This window comes from Rhipicephalus sanguineus, chromosome 6, assembly GCF_013339695.2.
Source record: "Rhipicephalus sanguineus isolate Rsan-2018 chromosome 6, BIME_Rsan_1.4, whole genome shotgun sequence".
NCBI classification, from domain to species: Eukaryota; Metazoa; Arthropoda; class Arachnida; order Ixodida; family Ixodidae; genus Rhipicephalus; species Rhipicephalus sanguineus.
Window position 1 is genome coordinate 138,888,742 of NC_051181.1, and position 25,403 is coordinate 138,914,144.

Below are 25,403 nucleotides of genomic sequence, written 5' to 3' on the forward strand. Positions count from 1 at the left end.
ACCAAATATCGGTGTGAAAAAGTTTGGGACGCAATTAACTTCCTATAGAGTCCGACGCCCAGTGGACGTAAATCCAGAAATATCATAAGGAGGGGGGGGGGACACTTGTAATGGCGGCCACTTTTGTTTTTATTTTTCTGTGTTATTATTTATATAGAAATTAGAATCTTTTTTTTTTCAAGTAAAATAAAAATGACGAGCATGGGTTCCCAGCTCACGTAATATGCATTGTTCCATCGAGACTTCTCTGAAACCGGTTCAGTGGCATGCTGCGATTTCAACAGTCTCACACAGCTGAAGGGTATCGAACACAGGTACACACTACGAAATAAACAGGCAACACATAAAGTTGAATTCACTATACGTAACCCAAGGGACTTGCAAGGGGTGTGTGCATGTGTGTCCCCTTCCTGGAATTTACGTCAGTGTCGATGCTAACTTCGATCTCGATCGCTCCCTACAGGCGAACGTACGTGAAATGCGGAAATGGCCGCTGAACCTATCTGACAAAGAAGTATGTAAGACAAATTTTTCGGCGTCCTTTGTGAGGATCGTCGCGTCCTCTGTGACGTAAGACACGCCTATGTCCAGGGTATCGGTACACCGATGTATCGTACGATGAATTCAGGGTCTTTTATACAAAAACAACGAGGCACGAACGCCTTAACAGAGTTCCTTTTTCCGCCAAGCAGATATAAAGAACACGGAGAAGGATGGAAAGGACGGGCCCCGGAAACACGGCTTCGACGTCCGTACGCGCACTCCATGTGCTCAGTCAGATCAGCGTTGCCCTTCCGGCGCAGTTCACGACGGGAGGCCTTGGCGGCCTTGGCATCAACGGCGACGTCCGGCAATCCGCCAGACCGACGTGCCATACCGTGGCGGCAGCGTGCCGGTTTACAGACACACAACATGCGCGTCGCGTGGTTGGCGCTGGTCTTGTGCGCCACGGCATCAGCCTCAGTATCTATATCGCGCAAGGAACTCTACCGTGAGATTATCCGGCAGCTGTCGCCCAAGCATCTCCGTAAGGTGAGTGACGAAGAATAGAAAATTGCCTGTACACATGTCATGCAGTCACTAACTTATATATAGAGGTTAAAGTAGCAATCGTTTTCGGCAGGGATTTTACACGCCGGGCCCATACCACCCTCCCCACTCCCACCCCCATGAGAATCGATCCCACACTCCCAACCAGGTGTTGTGGATGACGAGCAGACGACATGTTGACGTCACGGCAAACGTTGAGGGGATGCGGAATGCCGAAAGGCACAGAGAGAAGAGATTGTTTCTTGGAGTTTGTGGGGCGCCCGCGGCTTGTAGCGCTGCCGCCTTTGGCATTATTGATCGTGAAAGCATTCTGAACTCGATGCACGCGTTTACCTGAAATGTTAAAAAATATCGGAGGTGGTTTAGGGGCCCTTGAAATTATTCCGCACCAACCCATCCCCCATTCCCCCTTACAGCCAGGCACTCATCAACACCCTCCGCATTCTGCCGCTCCCCCCCCCCCTCCTCCTCCATCGAGAAATTCTGGATAACCCCGGAATTTCGGGAGCGAAAGGTGGTACAAAAAAAAAAAAAAGGCACACATATAAGTACGGGCTTTTATTCGTCGAAATTTCTACGAGTCAGAAATCGTGTCACGGGAACCTGGTCGTAAATTCTATTGATTTCAACTCTCTTTGATACCGCTAAAAAAAATGTTTGTTGGTCAGCTGTGTGCTTGCTGCAGGAGAATGATTAAAAACGCGCACCTTTTTTTATCCCTCCCCATCTCCCCCAAAGGCGCAGTGGCGAGTTTTCCGGGGAAATTCGTAGTTGCATGTGCATGGTGGAGGTGCACAAAGTAAATCACTCATTGTTCTAATCAAAATTCGGAAGTATATTAATACGCATACGGTTTATTTCAGCATACGGCAAGTGCAGTGCAAGCTTAAGTCTCAACTCCTAACCCTTACTATTACGAACACCATCTTAACACCTTCATGACGAACGCTAAAAAAAATTCTGCATGCACCCATTTGGGGTTGGAGCTCAATCTGGCTCCCCAAAATAATATTCTATCTAAAAATCTGGTATACTAACGCGGAGCAAACCGCAGGCGCGTAATAATCGGCTTGACATACAGCGCTGACAGGAAGGAAAGAAGTGGACATTTTTAAGGGCTCGTTTTTCTTTGTTATACAAAATATTAATGGGCACTAACAGACAATAATGCCAAGGAATTGTTGAGGGACGGGATACACCCCCAAAGGTGTACTATATGCACTCCATGAACGGTTGCCCCTTCAGCCTTCTTCACATTCTAAAAAGAAAGGGCACCAGAGTTGTAACTTTTATTGCGTTATGCTGCGCGCCCGGTACCTCCAGGCAGTGGCGTAGCCAGGGGGGGGTGGAACACCGGACCCGTGCCCCCCCCCCCCCCCAAAAAAAAATTCTGCTTACGCCACTGCCTCCAGGTCACGAACGTCGTGCGCGCTATCATGTCGCATAGCATTCTTGATTAGGATAGCGCAGTTTGCTTGCGCGGAGCGCAAGCCAGCAAGATAATCGGCGTGGTACTAAATTACTCCCCAAAGGGTGTAAGATGTTTTTAGAGTGTCGCACAACACACCCGCCGTAGGTGCAACTGTTTTTAAACGCTTTATATGACGTTTGTACGCCCTTGTGGTGATCAAGCAGTGTATTAGCGCTTGCATTAGAATACCGTTTTTTCCGGCTAAGAGTGTGTGTTACTTGCGACATATTGCAGAATACGATCGGTCACGGTCCTGTCTTCTACGACTACCAGGATGTTTTCGGTACGTACGTTTACCTCCGATGCCAGCCATAATATCTGCAAAACACTTGAGTAATAGCCTTCTCTGAGTGACCTCCCAGAAGATTGATCTACGCGCGACACACTCGGTGGAAGCGCCACTGACGGACAAAGCCTGAAGTACGGGCGAGCGCCTGCAGGAATTAAGGCGTTCGCTTACACCAGCGACGTAACCAAGAATCTTTTTCGGGGGGAGGGGGTGGGTTCAACCACCCTTAGTTAATGTATGTTCGTACGTGCGTCTATGTGTGCGCGTATACATACGCATGAAGAATTGAAAAATTCAGGGGGTTTGAACCCCCCCCCCCCCCCGACATACACCTCCTCCCCCTACGCTAATGGCCCACATGTCCTCCTTCGCGATATGGGGGAAAGCCAGGATTTGAATCCATAATGAGGGGTGGGAGCTAACTTACCCCTAGCTCCCCCCACCTGAATTAAAATCCACTCCATTAGAACATATTTATACTGGCCATATTGGCAAAAGGCGCCCCTAAAACACCATTTAGAGTGTACGTGCACGGGCGCCGCCATATTTGGCAACGTGACAGTGCTCGCCGTTGAGCGCCTTCCTATCGAACTTCGCTCAATTGTTCACAAAGGCCACGGTGGCCACAGGCGGGATTCAAACAGCCACTTCACCCACCACGGTGATCAGCGGGGCACAAATCTGGTTAAAGCTCAGGGGCGTAGCCAGAAATTTTTTTCGGGGGGGGGGGGGGGGGGTTCAACCATACTTTATGTATGTTCGTGCGTGCGTTTGTATGTGTGCGTGCCTATACACGCAAGCAAAACTGAAAAATTTCGGGGGGTTTGAACCCCCCCCCCCCCCCCTTGGCTACGCCCCTGTTAAAGCTGTTCACCTGTCCGCGCAACTGTGAGAAAGAATGCGTGCGGTCTTGTCCATTCTACTTCAAAATATCGTCGTTTGCTAAGACGACCTCGGCCCGCAAAACCGTGGCGCGCTTGTCAGTCACCTATGTGAGAGATTCGTGCAACCTGGTTTCTTTTATTTAATTAAGTACTTTTTTTTTTCTGTGCTAATGCAAATACCACGCATATCGCAAGCTAAAGGTTCTTCGTTCGTACCTAAAAACATGACATTTGGCTAAGCAATTGACGTGAGAAAATCTGATGAAAATTGCCATGATGTGCAAGTCTTCGCAATTTAAAACCAGCGGCACAAACATGTGTACGTGTGTATCTGAAACACACGAAATGAGCTTGACGTCACGGACATGTGATTGGGTGGAACGTATATGCAAACTTTCTCCGGGTGGAACAGTGATGGTAGTGGGCGGAGTTTGTATTTATTCTTAGGTTAATTGTGCAACCTAAGACATAAATGTCAGCTCCGCCCACAGCCGTCGCTGTCCTTCCCACAGAGAATTTGCATAAGAGCTCCGTCCAATAGCGTTAACTTGTTTTTGTGACTTCAAGCACTTCTCGAGTGTTTCAGTACTTTCCCATACAGACACACCTTTGTTTCGTGGGTTTCAGGTCGGAAAGGAACGCTGGTGAATTTCGTCAGGGATTCTGACATCGCGCCGCTCAGCCAAACGTAATGGTCGGATACAACTTTAACCCTTTGTGCGACAGTGGGACACATCCGTCCCACTTTTCCGTCTGCAGGAAATATTTTTTCCCACATCACCCGTTGCAATTAGGGCGACGCTAATTAAGTCACTCATATCTCTTCGTAATCCCGAAACATTTTTCTTGAAACTCTTGAAAAGTAGGCACATATCCAGGGACCACAGCCGTACTCGGAAATTTTGACAGCCAAATGAAAAAAAAAAAAATGGTTGGTGCATGCGGTGAAGTAAGCTTTACAGAAACAGACCATGCAAGTACGACGCTATATCAAGGCTCACAAGAGGCGCAGGTGCAGGTGGTGTTCTACTGCTGGAAATGAGGCCCGCACAACTTTCCTTAGCACAACTTGAGAAGTGATATCCTGTGCCACTAGCTTCGGCCGTTTCCATCCCAAATACCCGTTGATGAAATCGCGAGATGGTGCCCAGTGCGACAATGTTTTCCCACTTTTTGAAAGCACTCTCATGAGTCAGTGGGACATGTGTCCCACTTTTTTTGTTCACTAAACTACTGGCTTGATTTTGATGAAATTTGTTTTATACTATTTTTTGTAGCTTACATCAATATACCACAGCCAGTTCTTGCATCATCGTGTCAAAAATATAGGCAAACATACAAACGGTAAGGCAATGAATTCCTCCTAAAAGGCGGATGGACACAAGCCTGTACCAATGGCCACGCACTCCGGACTGACGTCATGACTCATGAGCCGGACGGCCGGCGAATCCGCCTTCGGAAAAGGTGGCTAAGTGTATGAGAGGCAGGGGCGTAGCCAGAAATTTTTTTCGGGGGGGGGGGGGGGGTTCAACCATACTTTATGTACATTCGTGCGTGCGTTTGTATGTGTGCATGCCTATATACGCAAGCAAAACTGAAAAATTCGGGGGGGGGGGGTTTGAACCCCCCCAACCCCCCCCCCCCCCCCTTGGCTACGCCCCTGATGAGAGGCACTATTTCTTTAGTCGCGGAGGCGATCAGCGGCAGCGCTTCGGTCGTCTGGGAGGGGCATCAGCCACATGCAGCATCAACAAAGTGCACATAATGCCTTAGAGATGTGTAGCGGGTACCTCGCTTATCCTCAGAAAGGCGAATAATGGCGTAGTGGGTGCTGTCCTATACATTACAAAAATTATGATTTATGGCGTAGTCGATACCTTGCGGAAAGCCAAAACTTGAAACACAGTTGGCCTTGCCCCGCGACACGAAGCTGCGCTCAGAATTCTCATTAGGCAGTATCGTAATCGTAGGCGAATTCCTTTTCTTCGGTTGTAACCGAAGAAAAGGAATTCGCCTACGAAAAGGAAGTTGGATCCCTTGTGCAGCTGCGCCCAGTGACGAGGAGCCGTTGTGCGTGGCAGCGGCTGTGTTGGCCGAGGACCGGCGTGCAACGTGCCGACCGCGCAAGCAGCTTGTGCCGTTGCCACCGGGGCCGCCCGAAGTGCTGCGCTTCCCAAGGCTGGTGGAGCTAAAGCGCTGCGAAGGGGCTTGCGACCACGGGGGACGCCACTGCTGGCCCACGGTCAAGAACAGCGTCAACATCAAGGTGCAGTAACCAACCCTTACACCCGTATTCAGAATGGCGACTTAAAGGGACACTAAAGTGGAACAATAAATTAGTCTAGACTGATATATTATACCCTGAAAATTCTTTATGTTAATTTCACCGTTATAGGTTTGTTAATAGATAAAAAAATCAATGTTAAAGTTTCACTTTCAAATTTTCCACCCAAATCTCCAATGATTTCAAAGCGTCACGTATTTCAATGCGTTTTTTCGTATTTTGGCCACATTGGCTCGATGAAAGTTCCCGATACTTTAGATGTTAAGCCTCTAGCTACCTTGGAAGACAATGTACTTAACGTCATAATCTATGACATCACGGTGACTGGTGCAGGAGCGGGAACTTGAAGGTGGCGTTTCCACCCGTATTTTCTCTCAGTAATAGTCTTCTCGCACCAAGCGCTGTGTTTTTGGTATCGTGAAAGAGCGATTTGCCGATATGAGAAAAATCGTTCTCATCTTTAGTGTCCCTCAAATTTAATTAAGCCAAGACTAGCCTTCGATCACTGAAGTCATACACTTTTTAATAGCCATGTGCATTCAAGGCTTTCACTATTTTTGCAGTAGGAAACTACTTTGCATAAGCGTGGCCAGGGTTCTCCGTTTATGGGGGAAAGGGGGGCAGTTTCACCGCAGTCCCCCCCCCCCCCCCCCCCCGATCTGAGGCCCTTGCTATCAGAACGCAGTGCAAAGTCAAGGTATTAGAAGTACTATGTGTGTGTGTATATATATGTATACCTTCTGCTGCATATTTGTTACATGCAGGTGGTGAGAGTGAATGTGACTGAGGGCAAGACACAGGCCCAGTGTGCTGAAGAAATCATGGAGGAACATGTGAAGTGCAGCTGCAAGTGCCCTGTCGACAAATCCCGCTGCAGCCCAAATCAGGTGACCACGCAAACCACATTTTCCAAGGCTGCCATTGCTTACATGCCTATGGGTCCCGATGGCAAGACACTCCGAAAGAAGGTGCTGGAACTGAAAATTGGCTTTCAAGGCAAGGAACATGGCAACATTAAGTGATCGCCAAGGAACCTCAATCACTTCATGCGATTGCAGTTCCTTGGCAGGAACTGCAATCCAGAAGAACTAGTATAGAGTGCTATCCCCCAGAAGAACTATAGAGTGCTAAGTGTTGAAGAACCCCTCTAGCACCTTCAAATAAAACAGAGAACCATGGTCAAACAGAAATATTCTTGAACTGGCTTTAACGTTTCCTGATGTTCATTCAGACAAAGCTTTACTGCAATGTCCCAGCACTCTGTACGAGTGCCAATAGTGCCCAGCATATTTTGAGACGTTGCACTGCACTGGTTTTTGCAGGTGTACGTGGCATCAGAATGCACATGCCTCTGTCCAGACCTGCAGAAGCTGCACCAGTGCAAAGGAATGAATCGAACATGGGATCCAGAGCAGTGCACGTGTGTTTGCATGGAAGGGGAGCAGGACTGCTCCACAGGCTACTACTTCAGCAAACATGAGTGCAGGTACTAGAGTGCCATGTTTTGAAGGCCAAAAAATTTCACAGTGCTTAGAAGCAAGTAGTACTGCACTTGAAGGAAAGCTATGCTGCTTATGCATCTAGAGAATAATTGCCGTAAAATTTCTCTGGTGAAATTGGTCTTAATTGTCATACACTGATAAGGAATATATCCTGGCAAAGCTAAAAAGGGCTTATAGCTGTCAAGATTTCTTACTGACAGCCTCTAAGTAGCACTTCATTTTTTAATGTAAAATGTTGTGTAGATACCGATATATATCTACATTATCTGACAGTTTACTTATTATGTGATTCTCAATTCTGGCTGGAACCTGGACTTTGACACCTAAAGATGACAATGCCTGCTCTGCTTCAATGAAAATCATTTATTATGAACAAATGATCATCGTTTGTTCCTCTTGCTTCTTTTCAGATGCATGCCAGTCGAAGACTACGATTTCTAGTTCACAATTTCTACCACAGATAATTTTGTACTAACACTCCTCTTTCTGCTGCTAAGAGAAACACACGGTGCTTTACAATAAAAACTGTGACACATTGCCTGGCTGGACTTGAAAAGTTCATAACAGGACAAGATACCCCAGTACACAATGTACACTCTGTTAATTAAAAAGTACAGTCATATACACAGCTAAGCTTTTATGAAAGCTCACACTGATTGCTCTGCACGCAAAGAAAATGTAAAAAAAATTGTGCAAGGTTCACCTGCAAGGCAAGAATTTTTTGGAGTTTTGAGGTTCTAAGGAGACATATTCAAAACACACTGTGAGGACTGAAGCATTGTTAGGTAATACATACTCCAGTCACACATTGCTGCTTCCAACTCAATCGAGCTCGACTGCTCTTGATTGTGATAGAAGCTGCCCCTTGTGACTAGGATAATATCTCTTGAAAATGCGACACTTGTACATAACATTGAACAAAGTGTTTTTGTTGAGCACAAATAAAAAAAAAAACACCCAAAAATGGTTAGTGAGCAACCACCACCAGCCACAACAAAGTTGCTAACTGGATTAGACCGGCTTTCCTTTATGGCTGCGTCAACTTTGTGACTTCGCATGTTCAAACAAAATCAGCTTAGTATGAACTGAAATTCCGCAGTTTGAAAGTGCACAACTAACCTTAAAGGCTCTGAAGTCAATGGCATTGCATTATTGCAATTGTTCAGTGATCCCCGATCTGGCGTAGCCTTTCAAACAGCCATCTTTAGGTTAAGAAACGCCTGTACAGTTTATTGATTCGCAAGATTATCGTGTAAAGCAGAAGGAAAAAAATGCATGTATAAATGTATAAAAATACAGTGAGACTAGTTAAAGTGCATAAGCCTTGTATATGAGTATCTAGACAATGCCCTCCTTGACAATCACGTCCTCGGGCTATCCTCCTTGACTTTGTTGCTAGCTCTCGCTTCCGGCACCTTGTCCTGTGCCGGTGATTGTTGCGGCCTGGAAAAAAAAAACACGGATGCTTAACACTGTGTCTGTTTGTGTTGCCTTTCATTGCCACTTGTTTATGCGGTACATTTTTATGCTGTGATAAAACGAACTTATGGGAGGTGGTGAGAACCGCTAGTGGAGCTCCTTGATGTTTAGCTCTAGCGCAAAGAAACGCCAGGACACAGAGCTTCAGTGTTCTCTTGTTCCTTCGTGCTAAAGCTAAAAATATGCGTTACCAACTACAAACCTGTCAACCTATGGGCTTTGAAAATCTGGAGAATTGGGGAAGGGGGGGGGGGGGAGAGAGACTACGACAACCCGCACAAGTTTTTTTTTCATTTCTTGCTTCTCAGGGCTGCATTGACGTCATATGCACCTCTAAATGATTGCAGTAAAGCTTTTAGAGGCTGGCATTCATACTGGTGCTCGTCATTATAGTGCATGCATGTAACTGAACACCAATTAAATACGTGCACAGGGCAAAATGCGATATGACCCACGAAATCTAGTCGCCCCCTCCCCCACACTCAGCACACTTCACCGCATAACACTGTATGACGGCAAGAAGCTAACTTTGCATGCACTACAGTGTGATGTTATCGCGAGTTCCGCGTTGAGATCTCAATAACGTATTGAAACCGTAAATAACCAAGGCCTAACACAAAGGCAGTGGCCTCACCTCTCTTTGCATCAGTGGGCAGAGGAGAGGCGCTGCGGCAAGCTGATAGGGTTCTTCAAGGACAAAAAATTTTAGAACCGCTGTCCTTTGTTATTTTCATTTTGGGTGGAGTTAGGGCTGTTTGTTAGGACACCTACGGCGACGGCTGTACAATCAGGAGGACTGGTAGACATTGCGAGTCTCCAGGGCAAATCGGGAGAGTAAGCAGGTATGCAACTAGCCCACCAGTCTATTTTGTCAAGCTGCTTCAGCCTTTATCACCCACCATCCTTCATGTATTACGCATTAAAATAAGAATGAGCTCGAAGACTTGTGCAGCAAGCAACTTTGCTGCGGATGGTTAAGGCCACCATTACGAGTGCGTAGTGATTTCCACACGCACAAGAACACTATGGATTTCATATGGCCACTCAACAGCTACCCCCGGTTTGCACTGCACAAAATCAGCATTCATAAGCCACAAGGAGCGGTCGCTACATTAAAACAACTGGATCCTTGCAAGAGGGACTTTTGCCTGTAGCGAGAGTTCTCAAACTGAGTTCCGGGGAACCCAGGGGTTCCGTGAAGGACATTATAGGGTTCCGCGAGAGGCCAGGACGAATGCGACCTGCGCCCGTTTTACCCCCATTAGCACCTAATTTATTTACTTAGACAAGAAAATATGCATTGCGTCTTGTATTAAACGAAGTCATTGGACGACAGAGAGACCCACGTGGTAGCAGCACTAACAACTCCGTCACCTAGTGTGCGCCATGAAACTTGTGCAATATGCGAACCCACGTCGACAGAGCACGCGTAGCGCTGATAATTCATGCTCATGAGCGCAGTTTGTAACCCATGTGCGGGAATAAGCTTGGTAGTTCTGCAAGCCAAGATATGGAGGATGATATTGGGAGTTCAAACCAGTTCAAATGACATTAACAGGCACCTCGGCGCTTTATTCGTGGATCATGGCGTTGGCGTTCACAAGGCACAGTTTTCATACACTCCGATTTGCCATTGCACTACGTCTGTTTCGTAATAAAAACGCACAAGATGTGCTTTGATATGTGCAAGAGGCGTCACTTTGTGCCGGCTGTGTGCAACGCGAGCATTCAGGCTTAGCTTTACGACCGGTGTATCAGTCGACAGCCATTTAGCAGTGCAACTGACATGCCTTCTTTTTCGTTTTGCAAAAAATAAAACAGTCTTTTGTACATGCGGTGCTTCGTTAGCGTGAACACATTGCTTACAGCACGCGGTGCCTAAAGCATGCAGTATACTGTCAGCAGGCGCATTACACAACTCACAGTGCGGGGAGGGGGGGGGGGGGTGTAGTAGAAGAATCGCAAGTCTATGTATTACTGGTAATTCCACATCAACGACGATGGCCTTCGGTATTAAAGATAATAGGCCAATGAATACTGTGCGGTTGTGTGTTGAGGAGGGTCCTACCCCCCCTACCCCCCTTCCCTCCAATCCTGATCCCTCAGCTTCTGATTGTCTTTGTGCTAAAGAAAAAGTTGGGGGTCCCACGTGGCACTCTGGAAAAGCCATTGGGGTTCCTCAAGGCCAGAAAGTTCAAAAACCCCTGGCTTATTCGCAACTTTCAGCTACGGTGGTGCCACCATGCGGCAACCGGTGAAAGCCGCGTTCCGGTGATAGAACGAAAATTTGCCCGGTGACAACGTGCGGGCTGTGCTTCGTCGTCGGTGTGTCCTGCAACTTGTTGTGCGTGTGGCCAGTGAATTATGATGGATTTTGTTGGTGCAACAGTGTGGAACCTTTGCGGTTCAGTAATGGGTAAACAGCACAAGAGAAATCGCGTGTACTGCGTGCCAAAATGCCCAAACCGTATACTGTGAAAGGCGTCGTAAACGTGGCTGGTTTTCCCTTGGACCGGCGGCAGAAAAGGCAATGGGATATCCACGTGCGCATCGGGAAGCTTGTCACACAGAAAATGGTTTCCATAGGGCTTCTCAAATCGGCTGAATTTTGGGACGCAACTGAATTCCTCGGATATTACGTGCCAATACCACGATACGATTATGGGACGCGCTGTAGTGAGGAGCTCCGGATGAATTTCGACCACCTGTGGTTCTTTAATGTGCTCCTAAATTTAAGCACGCAGGTCATCTTTTGCATTTTTCCTCCATCGAAATGCGGCCGCTGTGGCCGGGAATCGAACCCGCATGAAGATGCATCGCAACACTTTACGTACTGCGCTACCACGGTTCTGGAAAACAGCAGGCGAGTGCTCTCTTTTTTTTTTTTGCTTAATTTAGAAGACGACGGTCAATAAAACCATGCCTTCGCAAGCGAAAACCACATCAAAACAGCCTGCCGCAACTGACACCGGCGAGCGGCTGCTGGGCAGACGCCGCTGCCGTCCGCGAACGAGCGCGAGCACGCCGTAGAGTGAGCAAATTTTGCTAACACGACTGATATTGTACTCTTATGTCAGGCGTCGACATATGCAATCAGTTTCCTTGACACCCTCAATATGAAGAGCAAAGGTGGAAGCGAAGCAAGCCGAAGCAAGACGGCCTGCAGTGTCACTGCTTATCTGCGAATGCATCGCAGGTGCCTTCGCATCGTGGTTCCCGATCTCGCGAGTGGCGTGGACGCCGGCACTTTTTTTGATAAGTGCCACACTGGAAGCACCGCATTATTGAATTAGGAATTATTTTGCACGATAAAATAATTGTAGCACATCTTTTTCATGCCACCGATAGCGGCGATACCGGCAAATACCTCGGCATCCTCGGACATGATGATGGGAGCGGTAAGGAACCGAGCAGCGGCACGACGTTGCCTGTCTCCCGTGCTGCCACCACTATGGCTATACGGCCGTGCGATCGCCGGACTGGGCGGATGAGAAAAATCTGCTGAGTTTGACGCACGCCGGATGCCCGATCCGGCGACCCCGTACGGCGAGACATCCCCATTCCGGCTGCTACACCAGCGCGTAGAACGTCAAGTCGGATGCAAAATCGTGCCATGCGTCTCGCAGTTTATGCTCTCAAGCGTGAGCTACTGCATGCATGGGAAGTTGAATGCGGTGGAAAATTATCCTAGCTGGCAAGTGGCAGCAACCAGCGACTACACATGCGGCGATCACTCCGTGTGTGCGGGTGATCACCGCATTGACAGCCATATTGGATCTCTTGTGGCGTCCCCTATAGTTGCTGAAAGTTGCGAATAGAATGCCATACACTACAGTTTGCTAATCTACCTGTTGTTGAGATGCAAAAACAGTTAACCCTATGTATCCTGTCAGAAGTACCACAACGTTTACATATTATATATTTTTATATGCATATTTAAAGGGGTACTGACTCCAATTTCCGAAGCTGAGTTTACTCCATCATACAAATCTCCTGTGTACAGAGACCACTCTGAGCAAGTGTGAAGCTCAGTAAATGGTGATAATTTATTTTGATACTGAAGTCAATTTTTGCATGACGCATCTACTGAAATCGACACTAACGTGACGTCAGGTTACAGTGTCAATGCTGGTGACTTCACACACCAGTATGGCTAGTTGTGATGACGTCATGCACCAAAACATACAATATGGCCGCTTGTGCATCACCAACGGTGCCACGCAGCAAAGCGGCCGTGGAAACGCCACGATATCTTGTGAGAGCACGCGACAAGATTCTTTTGCCATGTCGTGATGTCAGGGTACAGTAGGAACCAAAACTAGCTTTTAACAACATACATATTCTAATTAATTTTGCAGGGTGCACTCACACTTGCCTGTACATTTTCTAGGCTCTTGAGGACTTGGTCCTTCCTTTGACGCAAAAAAAAAAAAAAAGACAACTAAAAGTTTTTGTGTCAGTTCGGGTTCACTTTGTGTCAGTGTTCGGGTTTCACTTGATGCCAATAGTACATTCTTTACTTGTTTTCTCATTCCGTACTTGTCTCTTTGCCCAGTAAGTTGCTTGGCTGTCGAAATGCACCTGAAAGTTCTGAGAATACTGTACTCTCACCCCATGAACGCTTCTCCTTCCATCACGCTGTCCGGCAGCTGAGCCCCTTTGGTTTCGGGCAGTAAGAGCACCGAAAGGCCACTTGAGATACAGATGGCCCCGTACACACCAAACGGCACATTCTCGTGCGTAGCATGGCCCTGTGCATCGTACAAAAAAAATATCACGCATTTATGCAACAAAAGCCTCCCTACCATCAATGAGTGCATACAAATAAGTATATATTTGAAATACTGAGTACAAATTGAAACTTTTGTTTTGAACAGCGATGTTTAAATAATGAAAATTTCAAATCCACTTTCATAAAAATTTACAATATTTGAGAAAAACAAGGTTTGAACATTGAAAGTTTTTAATTTCACATATGATGTAAAACAGCCTCCCCTATCAATGAGTGCGTACAAATAGTACTTGAAGTACCGAGCACAACTTGAAACTTTCATTTCAAACAGGGGTGTTAGAATAAAAAAAAATATCATACCCAATTTAATATAAACATACAGTAGTCAAGAAAAAAAGAAACTTGGGCATTGAACGTTTTCAATTTTGTATCACATGTAACAAAAGCCTCCCCCTAATCAATGTATGCATCCAAATACTAGTAGGTACTTGAAATAATGAGTACAAACTGAAACTTTCATTTCAAACAGGGGTGCTTGAATAAAGAAAATTTTAAATCCGATTTAATATAATCATACAGTATTCGAGAAAAACAACCTTAGAACGCTGAACGTTTTCAATTTGTACACAATGCGAAATATACTCTCAAACCTCGATGTAACGAGCACGGATATAATGAATTATCGGTTATAGCGAAGTAAATGAAGAATAGTCTTGTCATGGATACAGTGTTACAAATATACATTCATAACGAATTTTCGGATATAACGAAGTTATTTTCGTGGCAGATGTGACTTTGTTATAATGAGGTTTGAGTTTAAAGGAGTCATGAAGAACGCCAGGAAGGGTCTTTTAAACATTATTTGATACATGTATTGAAGTGAACAACTGGATGTTATGTCAGTAGAGAAGCTGGTAAATGGGGCGAAAGGAATGTAATGTAACACTTATACATTTTCTACCAATTACAATTACAGCAAAGAAACACAGGAGCATTGATAGATGCATGACACTTATACATTTTGTACCAATTACAATTACAGCAAAGAAACACAGGAGCATTGATAGATGCATGGTGCGTTGCGTTGGTTGAAGTAGCTAAGCGTAGTACTACATTTGGGTGCATCATTTCAAGTGGCTACCAGCTCACTGCGGCACACAAGAGAATGTTCGTGCTGATGCCATTGCCAGAGCTGGACACGATGTGGCATCTGAGAAAATTGATATAGGTAACTTTTTCAAGAAAAGACACAGCAATTTTGGTATCTACATTCGCCTGGAATCTACAGCAAACAATGTGGTGCGTCGCAAGCGACCAGTGAGCACCGCTGCACAGGACAGACCCATCGTGTAGCTTTTATATGTCACAAGGACTAACCAGGCAAGACGAAAGACGCATGCACCAGCTGAGACTTGACACTGCCTACACGAAGTACTTTAATTAAGCACAAGATCAAGCAGTTGGACTCTCCTATGTGCACCGCATGTAATACTCGGGAGGATTTAAAATACGTCTTTTGTGACTTCACGTTACGACGAAGAATGACAGAATCTGAAAGGAGCACTTCATTTGCAATGCAGCTTGAGCTTGGTGCTACGGCACCTTCTTGGCCCGTGGTAAAGTAGCATTTGTGAGACGTGCAACACAAGAGCGCTGTTGGTGTTTCTGAGGACTACTCGCTTTAACAAAACTTTATGAACAACTCTTGCGTATATATGTGTGTTTGTGGCTGTACGTATTATTTGTGTGTATATGTGAGCACTGTATACATCATAGTCATCACCCGACAGCTAGAGTAGCAAGCTGGGCAATAAACCAGGCTAACATTTCTGCGAATATTATTAAAGGTTGCTATCTCTCCAAATTCAAGGGATCCAGGAATAATAAGACTTGATTTTGACTTTATTTTATTTGAAAAATAATAAAATGTTTTGCCCAAATAGAGAACAAATTCGTAGACTGCCTAAGGCAAGGTGTGCACACCTAATGACTAGACTTTACAGAGCACAAAAGGCATCCTCCATGGTATTTTTCAAGGGTTCGTTCAGTTGTAGGATTAAGACAATCGAGAGTTATCAATAAGCTTTCTAAACATTTTGAAATGACATCTCTAAAGAATAGTAAGATAGTAAAGGAAAACAGAGGAGTGCAACTGCCTCATATTGAAACATTTGGGTATTGTTATTTGGCCAACCATTATGTGGCACTGGCTGCTTTGTAAACCAACATGGAGAGATCTGCTCAGACTTCAGCAGTTACGCATTACATACAGTGAATAGCTACCTGCTGCTCATTTATGACGTCCTTATGCAGGGTGACGTGACAAGACAGGTGCTGAAGGCCATATATGTACGTCTTTCTGTTGCAGTGAGACCAACGTGGCAATGTGTTTAACACACATTAAATCAAGTGCAGGCACTAGATTAAATGGCCATAACATCTGTTGCTTGTGGGGTGCAGGGGTCTCACATTCAAGACGAAGATGAGGCAAAAAAAAATTGACATAGAACAAGTTGGGCTACTCTTCACGTCCATACTGGTTAGTCCTATGCCTTATGGACCATACCATCAGAAAGTGAGGTGCGACAGAAAATTTTGATGCACGGACAGAAGGCATACAGACACTGAGCGTGGCAGGGACAACATTGAACCTTAGGCTGCTTTCCATCTTAGCCTGCAACCCATTTTGGCATTGCACTTGCTGCTACTTCGAATGTTGGCCCCAAATGTTAGCCATAGTACTAAGAAGGAGGAAATTTATAATACTGAAGTTAGTTTCAGTCCGCAATCAAAGTTACTGATGTTCGGCAGCATGAACGAAGTTCCTCTCACCAGCTCCTTGACGAATGGGGCGATGATGGCACCGAATCGGGCGATGGTAGAGCTCGAGCCGACCCCGACGTTGCGCACTACGGTGGGGTAGATCTCGGCCGAGTAGACATACAGTATGCCGTAAGAGGCAGTGATCAGAAACTTGCCGAACATGGCAAACGTTATCTTTACCCAGAGGGTCTCTGCAAACATGCAAAAGAAGGTGAGATAAGGTTCTTTTCACTTACACAACCAAGGGCCATGATAAATTACTCAGGTGCATGTGAAGTAGCTTTAGTACTTTCAATGAGTCAGATGTACGCATTAATAACATCAGAGAGTTGCAGTTTGGTGAATGCATAACCATTGATTTTAACAAGACTTCCAACAAACTCATAGAAGTCCTGTAGCTATAAAAGCTTTTTCTTTGGTATTAGATACTTTTCACACTGCCGAACATGCTATCAGTTTTGCGTAAAAACGGCAACAATGTCGCGCTATGGAAATTCACAGGGTTGTGTAAAACAAATAAGGATGTTTTGTTGATGAAGGAAAAAGCTGTAAAAAGCAAAGGCGGAAAACGCTGATATTTATATTTATCACTGAAGGGCGACAATATCTCTTTGCCCCAAATCTTAAAGGGGCCCTGCAACACTTTTCCAAGTAACCATCGCATGGTTTTATTAAAGCAGTGTATTGCCTCACGAATCGACCGCCGCAAAAATTTTTAGAATCCGTCAAGTATGAGCGGAGTTAGAGATCTGTTGCACATTGTAATTGCTTTCTCTCTTCTCTCCTCCCAACGAGTGCGCTGGAAGCTGAGCAGGGAGGGATGGCACGGGGGAAAGATGTTACATCACGCAGGTGTCATGACCTTGAGAACTTTCTTTTCCTTCGAATGCGTGGCTCACTCACAGTGTGATTGCGAGCGCACGCACAGGCACGTGGTGGCCTGCCGCGGCGGTTGTGGTAACTATGCAGCTCAAGATGCTCAAATCAGCTAATGTTCATGAAATTGGGTACGTAGTGTGGTCATTTGGGCATATGGCATCATTTGTTGAGAGAAGAGGGAACTATTCCTAACTGACTGTGAATGAACTGTAAATTCCAGGCCACGTGTAATTAGTAAATTACTCTTTCACAGCACCAAAATCACCATGCTTGACGTGAGAGGATGCTTGGTAATCGGGAAAACGTGCAAAAAGAAAGTGTGGGTGGCGATGCACCTTGAGATTCCTGCATTAACCACCATGACATCATAAATTTTGACGGTGTCTACTAGGGCCTACGCAGTTCCTCATCGGTAAAAATGAAGTATATTGTCCTCTGAGGGGGCCAGATGTCTAACAAATCAACTTTCAGGAAATTTCGTTGAGCGAATCTAGCCAGAATGAGAAAAATATACCTTGAAGTCCATGACTTCATGTGTGGAGATTAGAGACACGAAATTCAAAAATGAAACTTTGACCTTGATTTTCTCCTTTATTAATGAAGTATAAATTAACGCCATTAGAGTTTTCAGAGTACAATTCATCAATCTAAACCGATTCATTGTTGCACTTTAGTATCCCTTTAAACTGAAATAAGGTATGCCATTCGTGTTTGATATTTGAATTACTGTTTATACAGTAAAAAAATGACGTTACCAGAACGGCAGTACAGTAAAAAGTTACGCTGTTGAAAGGTACAACTCTCACTGGGCTACTTTTGTGTTCCAACTGGCTCTCATTGTAACATAATTACTTTTTGTTCGTAACATGTCCATGATTGGTTCCGAACAACAGAAGGAAGCACTCACTTCCTGAGAAGAAGATGGTGAGGATACAGGCTGCTCCAGCCAGCAGCATGCAGCCACTCTGTGACCAACGTCGTCCCATCTTCTGGATTACCCATATAGAGATGGCGTAGGCTGGAAACTCCACGGCACCAGCGATTGCAAAGTTGAGGTAGGGGTTGCCTCCCAGGTCATTGGTGTTCAGTGACATGGCATAGTAGGTGAATGAATTGACAAACCTAGGAATGTGGAACAGGAATGTGTTACATACAAATGAGGCAGTGTTCACAGTGACACAAAGAGGTAACCCTTCAACTCGCGAGCTTGAGCTGCAACTGTATGTGCACGGCATTCAGACAAAGTGGCAGAGAAGCCAACACAAAGACTGCGACGGTGGAAAGGACAACGCACAATCGTTTAAGAACGCGTTTCCTGGTGTCTTGCGGGACAGTCACCTATGAAGAAGAGACCAAAGTGGCCCCGACACATTGGATCAGTTTTTTGTTAATACCGAACTTTGCTGGAGAGTAAAGTGCTGTTTTACCCAGGCAGAGTTCATTCAAAGACGTTTGCCTTTATATTGTACAGGCCACAGCATTTCTTGCTTTGCCTGCTCAAGACATGCTGCTCTCACCAAATCGTTTTGTGTTGTGCATTTGAGTCGTGGCATTTGAACATGTGGCTTGGTGCTTTTGATTACTTTTGTAATCAATGGTGATTATTGCAAATCTTTTGTATACACACATGCTCAGCAAAAGTACTTGTGCCACTGCACTTGTACCACTTATATTTACCAAATCTTAGACACGTTGATCTACAATTTACTGGCATAATAAGAAAAAGAAATCAATTCCGCATGCTTCTTGCGTAACAACTTGTAAGATAAAGGGTTCAAGACATCAGCAGTTGAACAAGGTGAATACATTGGCTCCAGGCTGATGCTTACTTTGTTCACCACAAAAGCTGATGAAGGACCATGTAAGAGAAAAAATGACAGCAATGGTATGAACTTTTTATGTTACCACATATGAGCCCTGTTGTAATGATCTCAGTTATAACGAGCACTCAAATGTTATTAATGAAGACAATGTGACTGTCGGCAAGCATATGCATTTTTTAAAGGTGTCAAGCTCTTCTTAGTTCAGATACATTTTGCCACACCCCAATTAATCAGGATGTTCCTGGAGGCATCACTGTTAAGTACCACATGTCTGTTCTAAGCAGCTGAACTGCTGCTATTCGTCCCATTTGTGGCGAATACTTCAAACCACAAGTGCTGGATTATGTGTAAAGAGGGCCATTTAACCCGAGTAATCACTAAGGACATGGTGGGCACTTCGCAACTGCACTTGCATTTGGCGCCCTAGGAGAGTTTAAAACAACTGTCACGTGCACAGATGTTCTTTTTCTCAAGGACAGGTGAATGATAAGACGATGCAAACGGAGCCCAAAACGCTATCGCGTTCCACTTTTAAAAGTTTGCAGTATGGTCAGAAAACGCTGCTGATAGGCAGCGTTTTCTGACTCCTGAGAACACGGGAGCCAAACATTATTGCGCAGCACGCGGCCTGGAATTTCGAATAATTCTCAAAGTCAGCTAAAAACCGTTCCCTCTTCTCTCGACAAATGCCATAAACCCAAATGACCGCGCCATAAACCCACCAAAGTCCATGGCCGCTGGCTGATTCGAGCATCGTGAACTGTTTAGTTACGTGGCGGCGGCACGCTGCCAGGTGCCCGCGTGCGCGCCCGCGATCACACCAAAAGTAAGCCACGTGTTTGAAGATAAAAAGAAAGAAAAGTGCTCAAGGTCATGATGCGCACTGACAAACGGATTCATCTTCTTGCCCCCGTGTCATCAACCCCCTACATAGCTTCCAGCGCGCTCCCTAGTGCAAGAGGAGCTTGAAGCGTGCGACAAACCCCTGTAACTTCGCCGCTCGTACTTGGCAAATTCTGAAAATTTTTGCGGCAGTTGATTTGTGAGGCAATAAGCTCTTATACTGAAGCCATCCGATGATTACTTGGAAAAGCGTTGCAGGGCCCCCTCTTTAACTGCACAACTTAGCAGTCCTCCAAGTATTTTTGTCCCACTGCCATGTGCTGCTAGTTACTGATGTTCAGACATAACAAACACATATCTCATTACAGAGAAATTTTGCTACAACCAAACGGGCTTCACTGTACAAAGCTGGGCATATGCCTCCCTTGCATGTGAGTTATACTACAACCAGGTGCTATAAGGCATATGTACATTCCTTTCAATACTCTTGAAGTGTGGTACAGAGCACTGCCCTCTTTGCATTAACCACTTCCCCAATTCTTGCACACCGCTATGAGTACGCATACTGGACAGAAATTGTGGCAAAAGTAACTCTCACCAGCAGGCATAGAGAATGAGCGTGCGCTTTCTGAGCACGGGCCTCCTGAGCAGGTCGAATACCGTTGCTTTGCCAAACACATGCTTTGGCTGCTCCTGCATGGTCAGATGGGCAAGGTTGTCCAGTCAAAACTACTGAGAAGTACATAAAGTAACCAACCACAGCAAGTTAAACAACATGCTTGAAGCACAAGGCAATTTCAGTTTATAAGCACGCCAGATCACTTAAGAGCCCAACCACTGTTTGCTAGCAGGTTTGTTGTCGTAAAGTATCATACTGGCTACAGGAGGTGGCGTATTTAGTGCCTTTGGATTGGTTGTGTCACCGCTAGCTATGCTCAATTTTTGTCAGTGCACAAGTGCCGGCATGTCCTGTGTGGGAAGCACCCTTAGCTCCTTTTCTATATTGACTAATGTCAAAAGGACTGCAATTTCTTAAGGGCTACATTGAGAAAAGTATGTTTGTTTTGAAGAAAACGCTTGCTTTTATCTGTGCGTATCTGTGCATGTGAGAGGGGGGGATGCCAGTGTGGTCAAATAATATATTATATTGTGGTGATGGTATTTCTCGTTTAGCATGTCCATACAAATTTGGTGTGTATGGTATGTTTTGAGAAAAAGCAAGCAAAACAAAACCACCACACATGCCACCCAGTTGTAACAGGCCATTCACTGTAACCGCTGCATCAAAATGTTAAAGGGGCCCTGCAACACTTTTTCAGCATGGTCATAAAACGCTGCCAATGAATAGTCGAGGCTCCTAAGAACACGCGAGCCAAACATAGCGCAGCATGCGGCTTGGAATATAAAATTAATTTTCAAAGTCAGCTAGAAACTGCTCCCACTTTTCTCTTCAAATGATGCCACATACCCAAATAATCGTGCCATATACCCAAATTCATGGCCATTGGCTGATTTGAGCATCGTGAGCTGCATAGTTACCGAGGCCACCACGTGCCCGCGTGCACTCTTGCTCTCACACTGAAAGTAAGCTGCATGTTCTAAGAAAAAAAAAAGTGCTCAAGGTCATGACGAATGCGTGACATAACTTGACAAACATTTGACAAACGAGGACAAGAAATGACAGGACTGGTGCCAAACTAACAACTGTTTTATTGGAAAGAACATTGCATTCCAGTCCTGTCATTTCCTGTCCTCGTTCCTTTGTGCCTCCAAATTTTTGTCAGACCATGCACCAACTAGCCCAAGAACGCGTTTTAGTCAGTGACGTAACTTCCCTTCCCCTGTGCCACCCTTCTCTGCTTAGCTTCCAGCGTGCTCGTCGGGACGAGAGAAGAGAGAAAGCAGTTACAGCGTGCGACAAATCCAACTCCGCTCGTACTTGGCGGATTCTAAAAATTTCTGCGGCGGTCGATTCGTGAGGCAATAAACTCCTTCAATGAAGCCATTCGATGGTAACTTGGAAAAGTGGTGCAGGGCCCCTTTAAGGTAAAGATATCTTTCCTGTACACAGATGCAAATACAAGCATTCACCTTCTCAATCTCTTTTTTCAGCAGTTGAAACTTCAACTCTGCCTCATCCTTGTCCTTCTCATTACGTTCCACAGCCTCCATGATCAATTTGTGAGCTTGGTCGAACTTCTTGTTAGCCATGAGCCATCGTGGAGATTCGGGAAGAACCCTGAAATGGTCAGCTCTGCTGAATCCTTCGAAACCCTGAACAAGCACTCGACATCAAAATTAAGTTCCAAGTCATTATGTGCCAGAACGACAATGATTATTTATGGAAGAGCATAAGTTAAGTCACCACCTGTAGTTTTTCAAATCTACGCATACAAGCATTTCTGCAACTGGAATAGAAATATAATGGAATGTGGAATGGAATTACATAGTTGAGGAAACCTAGTGATGTTAGTATTTATAAAGTTTCAATGACAGCGTTATCTATAGATGCAATGTTATGAAACAATTTGTGCACCACAACAGATAACTTTAAACTGACACAGACCCGGTGGCGGCAGCCGCATTTCGATGGTGGCGAAATGCTAGAGGCCTGTGTACTTAGATTTAGGTGCACAGTAAAAGACACGATATGGTAAAAATTTCCGGAGCCCTCTACTACGGCATGCCTCATTATCATAGTGTAGTTTTGGGACATAAAACCCCAGCAATTATTATTATTATTATTAAACTGACTCAGAATATGAGGATGAATGCTTTGTTCACGATGAAAGCCTTTCTTTCATCACGAACAAAGCTCCCTTGTGGGCGCTGAAACATCAGTAAATATATTTTCATTCTGGTCGGTGTTTGCTCCAAGTTTTCACCAACGTATCATCCCAACCAGACGAGATTTCATCAAGCCCTACACTTCAAGCGAAAATTCTAAGTCAATGCAATGTTGTTTACGCATTTGCGGTGTGTTTGCATCAGAAACTGTAGTGCCAGATGTCGGGCAGTAAAGGGTGGTGACAGCACACGAAACGTCTTGACTTCTTGCTCGGTGGTGAGTGGTTTGGATTGCACTAGGAGAGTGCGGACACTTGAAGCTCAATTACTTAATTGGTGGGCTAGTTAATTCACGATAGCTCATGACAGCATGCATAAAAAATAGACAAAATGAACGCATAAAGATGGACATGGATGTAACCGTTCATGCATCCGTTTTATGTATCAGTTTTGTCACTGCTGTTGATGCGTGCTGCCATAGGCTATCATGAAACTCAATTTTCTCCTCAACTAAGCATTTTAAAAGCAGAAAACGTGCTGTGAGGCATTTCAAACTGCACTTTAACAGTCTATGTCGAGCTCATATTTCCGTTTGGTGTCTAAGCCACTGCATAGAGCAAGGTGATTCCAAAGACCGGTGCAGAAGGGAGGTCAGCTCACCAGTATCCGACGACGAGTACAAGTGCTCCTACCATAGCCACCAGCTGGACATAGAACCAGTCATTGATGAGGTAGGAAACCAGTGCCAACACCAGGTAGCCAGTGGCCCAGCCAAATTCATAAGCCAGGCCAAAGAATGACCGCGTGGAGGGACCCGTTACTTCCATCACTGCATTGGAACACAATGAAAGTAGGGAAACTTTTTTCGAGGGGCTCGTTGATTGTTCGACACAACCAAATGAATTGAACAGATGATTAGCCCAGGGAAAGCATAGAGGACATTAAATGTTATGTTTAACCGTGGTGTACTGATTGTGACGTAAATAGAAATGAATTCAAGTGGACGAAAAATCACCCGTTCTGTCGGTGGGATCAGAACCTACAACCTTCGAATCCACCAACAAATCCACCGTCGGTAGATCCGACCGTCACAATCAGTGCATTACAGTTAAACACAACAATTAATGTGGTCTGTGCTTTCCCTGGCCTAATTGTCTGTTCGATTCGTTTGGTTGCACTGGAACAGGTCGCTTTATGCGATAGTGGTACTGGTATTAACGATAATCACAATCAATGAATCCAATAGCCAATGAGAAGCAAGAAAACCGTGTGGGAAATAACTTGCTTTTCGGCCAAATTGAAACAAAAAATATTTTAAGAAAGGAATTGAAAGTCATGGGAAAAAAAGAAACAAGTGGCTCTGGGCGGGATACGAACACACGCTTCCACGTTTGGCATTGTGATTCACAGATACACAGCTTCTCGGCTCCCCTTCTTCCCGTTGGAACTAAAGGTGTCTTACATCGCACGTGCCGGTACTATGAATGTATTGTATTACAGTTACAACTCAATACAACAAAACCTGATTTTATGAACTTCCTGATCTAACGAAGAAATTCACATTCCAAGGCAGGTACCCAATGTCATCATCAACTCGAATTAATGAAACTATTGTGGCACCATACCCAATTTAACGAAGTTTTCCCAGAAATAAACATGTAAAGAATGTAGCGATTTCTTTGTAATCTTGACAGCGGGGTTTTTCTTCGGACATGCGCACTATGCTACTGCGTTTAATGCAAACATCTAGCCGCCCTAGTCACGAACTGAGTTTTATTTTGACAAGGCTGTCATAAGCACACACTGCTCTCCTTAGGTATCACAATCGTGCCACAACGCTGTGGCACACTTACAAAGGACAAACGACGTGGCACCCACTCCGGAGACACCGAGCGAGACGAAATAGCGCAGCGAAATGAAGGCGATGAACGACTGGGAGAGGAGTGTTGAGAACCCGGCAGCAAGCAGAATGGTAAGGGCAATGCAGATCACCGTGCGCCTTCCCACCCTGCAAAAGTGTCAGATGACAGGTCAGACATTTCACCTAGAAGTGACTTGCCGGTACGCACCCATGTGCATGTTGCTGAGAATGGTATGGCGAGAAACTTTCAACAGAAGAGAACCGAGGCAAAAGTGAGCAAGAAGACAAACTTGTGCTCAGGTAGCGAGATAACTTGTGCATAAAACGAACTGCCGAACCCCAATCCCCGTAAGACAGTCTGAGCATCTCTTTAGCCTCCTAGTGGAACACGAATGTGCGCAGTGATAAACTGACAAACACAAAAGTTTCCTGCAAGTTACGAGATGACAGCAGCCGCATTTCAGTGTTGAAGCTACATATTAAAGCTGTGCCCAGTAAAACACGCTGGTTTAGTGCTTGTTGATGTTGTTACTTGAAAAAAAAAAAAAAAAAAAAAAACGGCATCAGTTTTGTACCTTTTACATGTCTCCAATCTAAAGCAGATAAGAGGCAGAATGCCAAGCCAACACTGCTGCTCATTCTTTATACATTGCAAGGGTTCTAAGACAGAGTAGAATGGAAAGTTGGGCTAATTGG

General features: G+C 45.2%; 2 protein-coding genes across 2 annotated transcripts; one reads left to right on the forward strand and one right to left on the reverse strand.

Moving 5' to 3' along the window:
• Nucleotides 1–852: 852 nt before the first annotated feature.
• LOC119396545 (balbiani ring protein 3) lies at nt 853–8,012 on the forward strand. Its single transcript, XM_037663801.2, has 6 exons — nt 853–1,032; nt 2,756–2,804; nt 5,740–5,960; nt 6,743–6,865; nt 7,301–7,464; nt 7,891–8,012. Exons 1-6 carry the CDS (start codon nt 913–915, stop codon nt 7,919–7,921), a joined length of 708 nt encoding a protein of 235 aa, XP_037519729.1. The 5' UTR covers nt 853–912; the 3' UTR covers nt 7,922–8,012.
• A 671-nt stretch (nt 8,013–8,683) lies between these two features.
• LOC119396543 (organic cation transporter protein) lies at nt 8,684–24,854 on the reverse strand (the record flags this gene model as incomplete). The annotated part of the gene is given in 8 exon segments (XM_037663800.2): nt 8,684–8,923; nt 13,571–13,710; nt 16,524–16,705; nt 18,301–18,515; nt 20,658–20,752; nt 22,151–22,298; nt 23,507–23,675; nt 24,700–24,854. Coding segments are annotated over 8 exon segments (1,186 nt in total), but the record flags the coding sequence as incomplete, so codon positions are not given.
• Nucleotides 24,855–25,403: the final 549 nt, after the last annotated feature.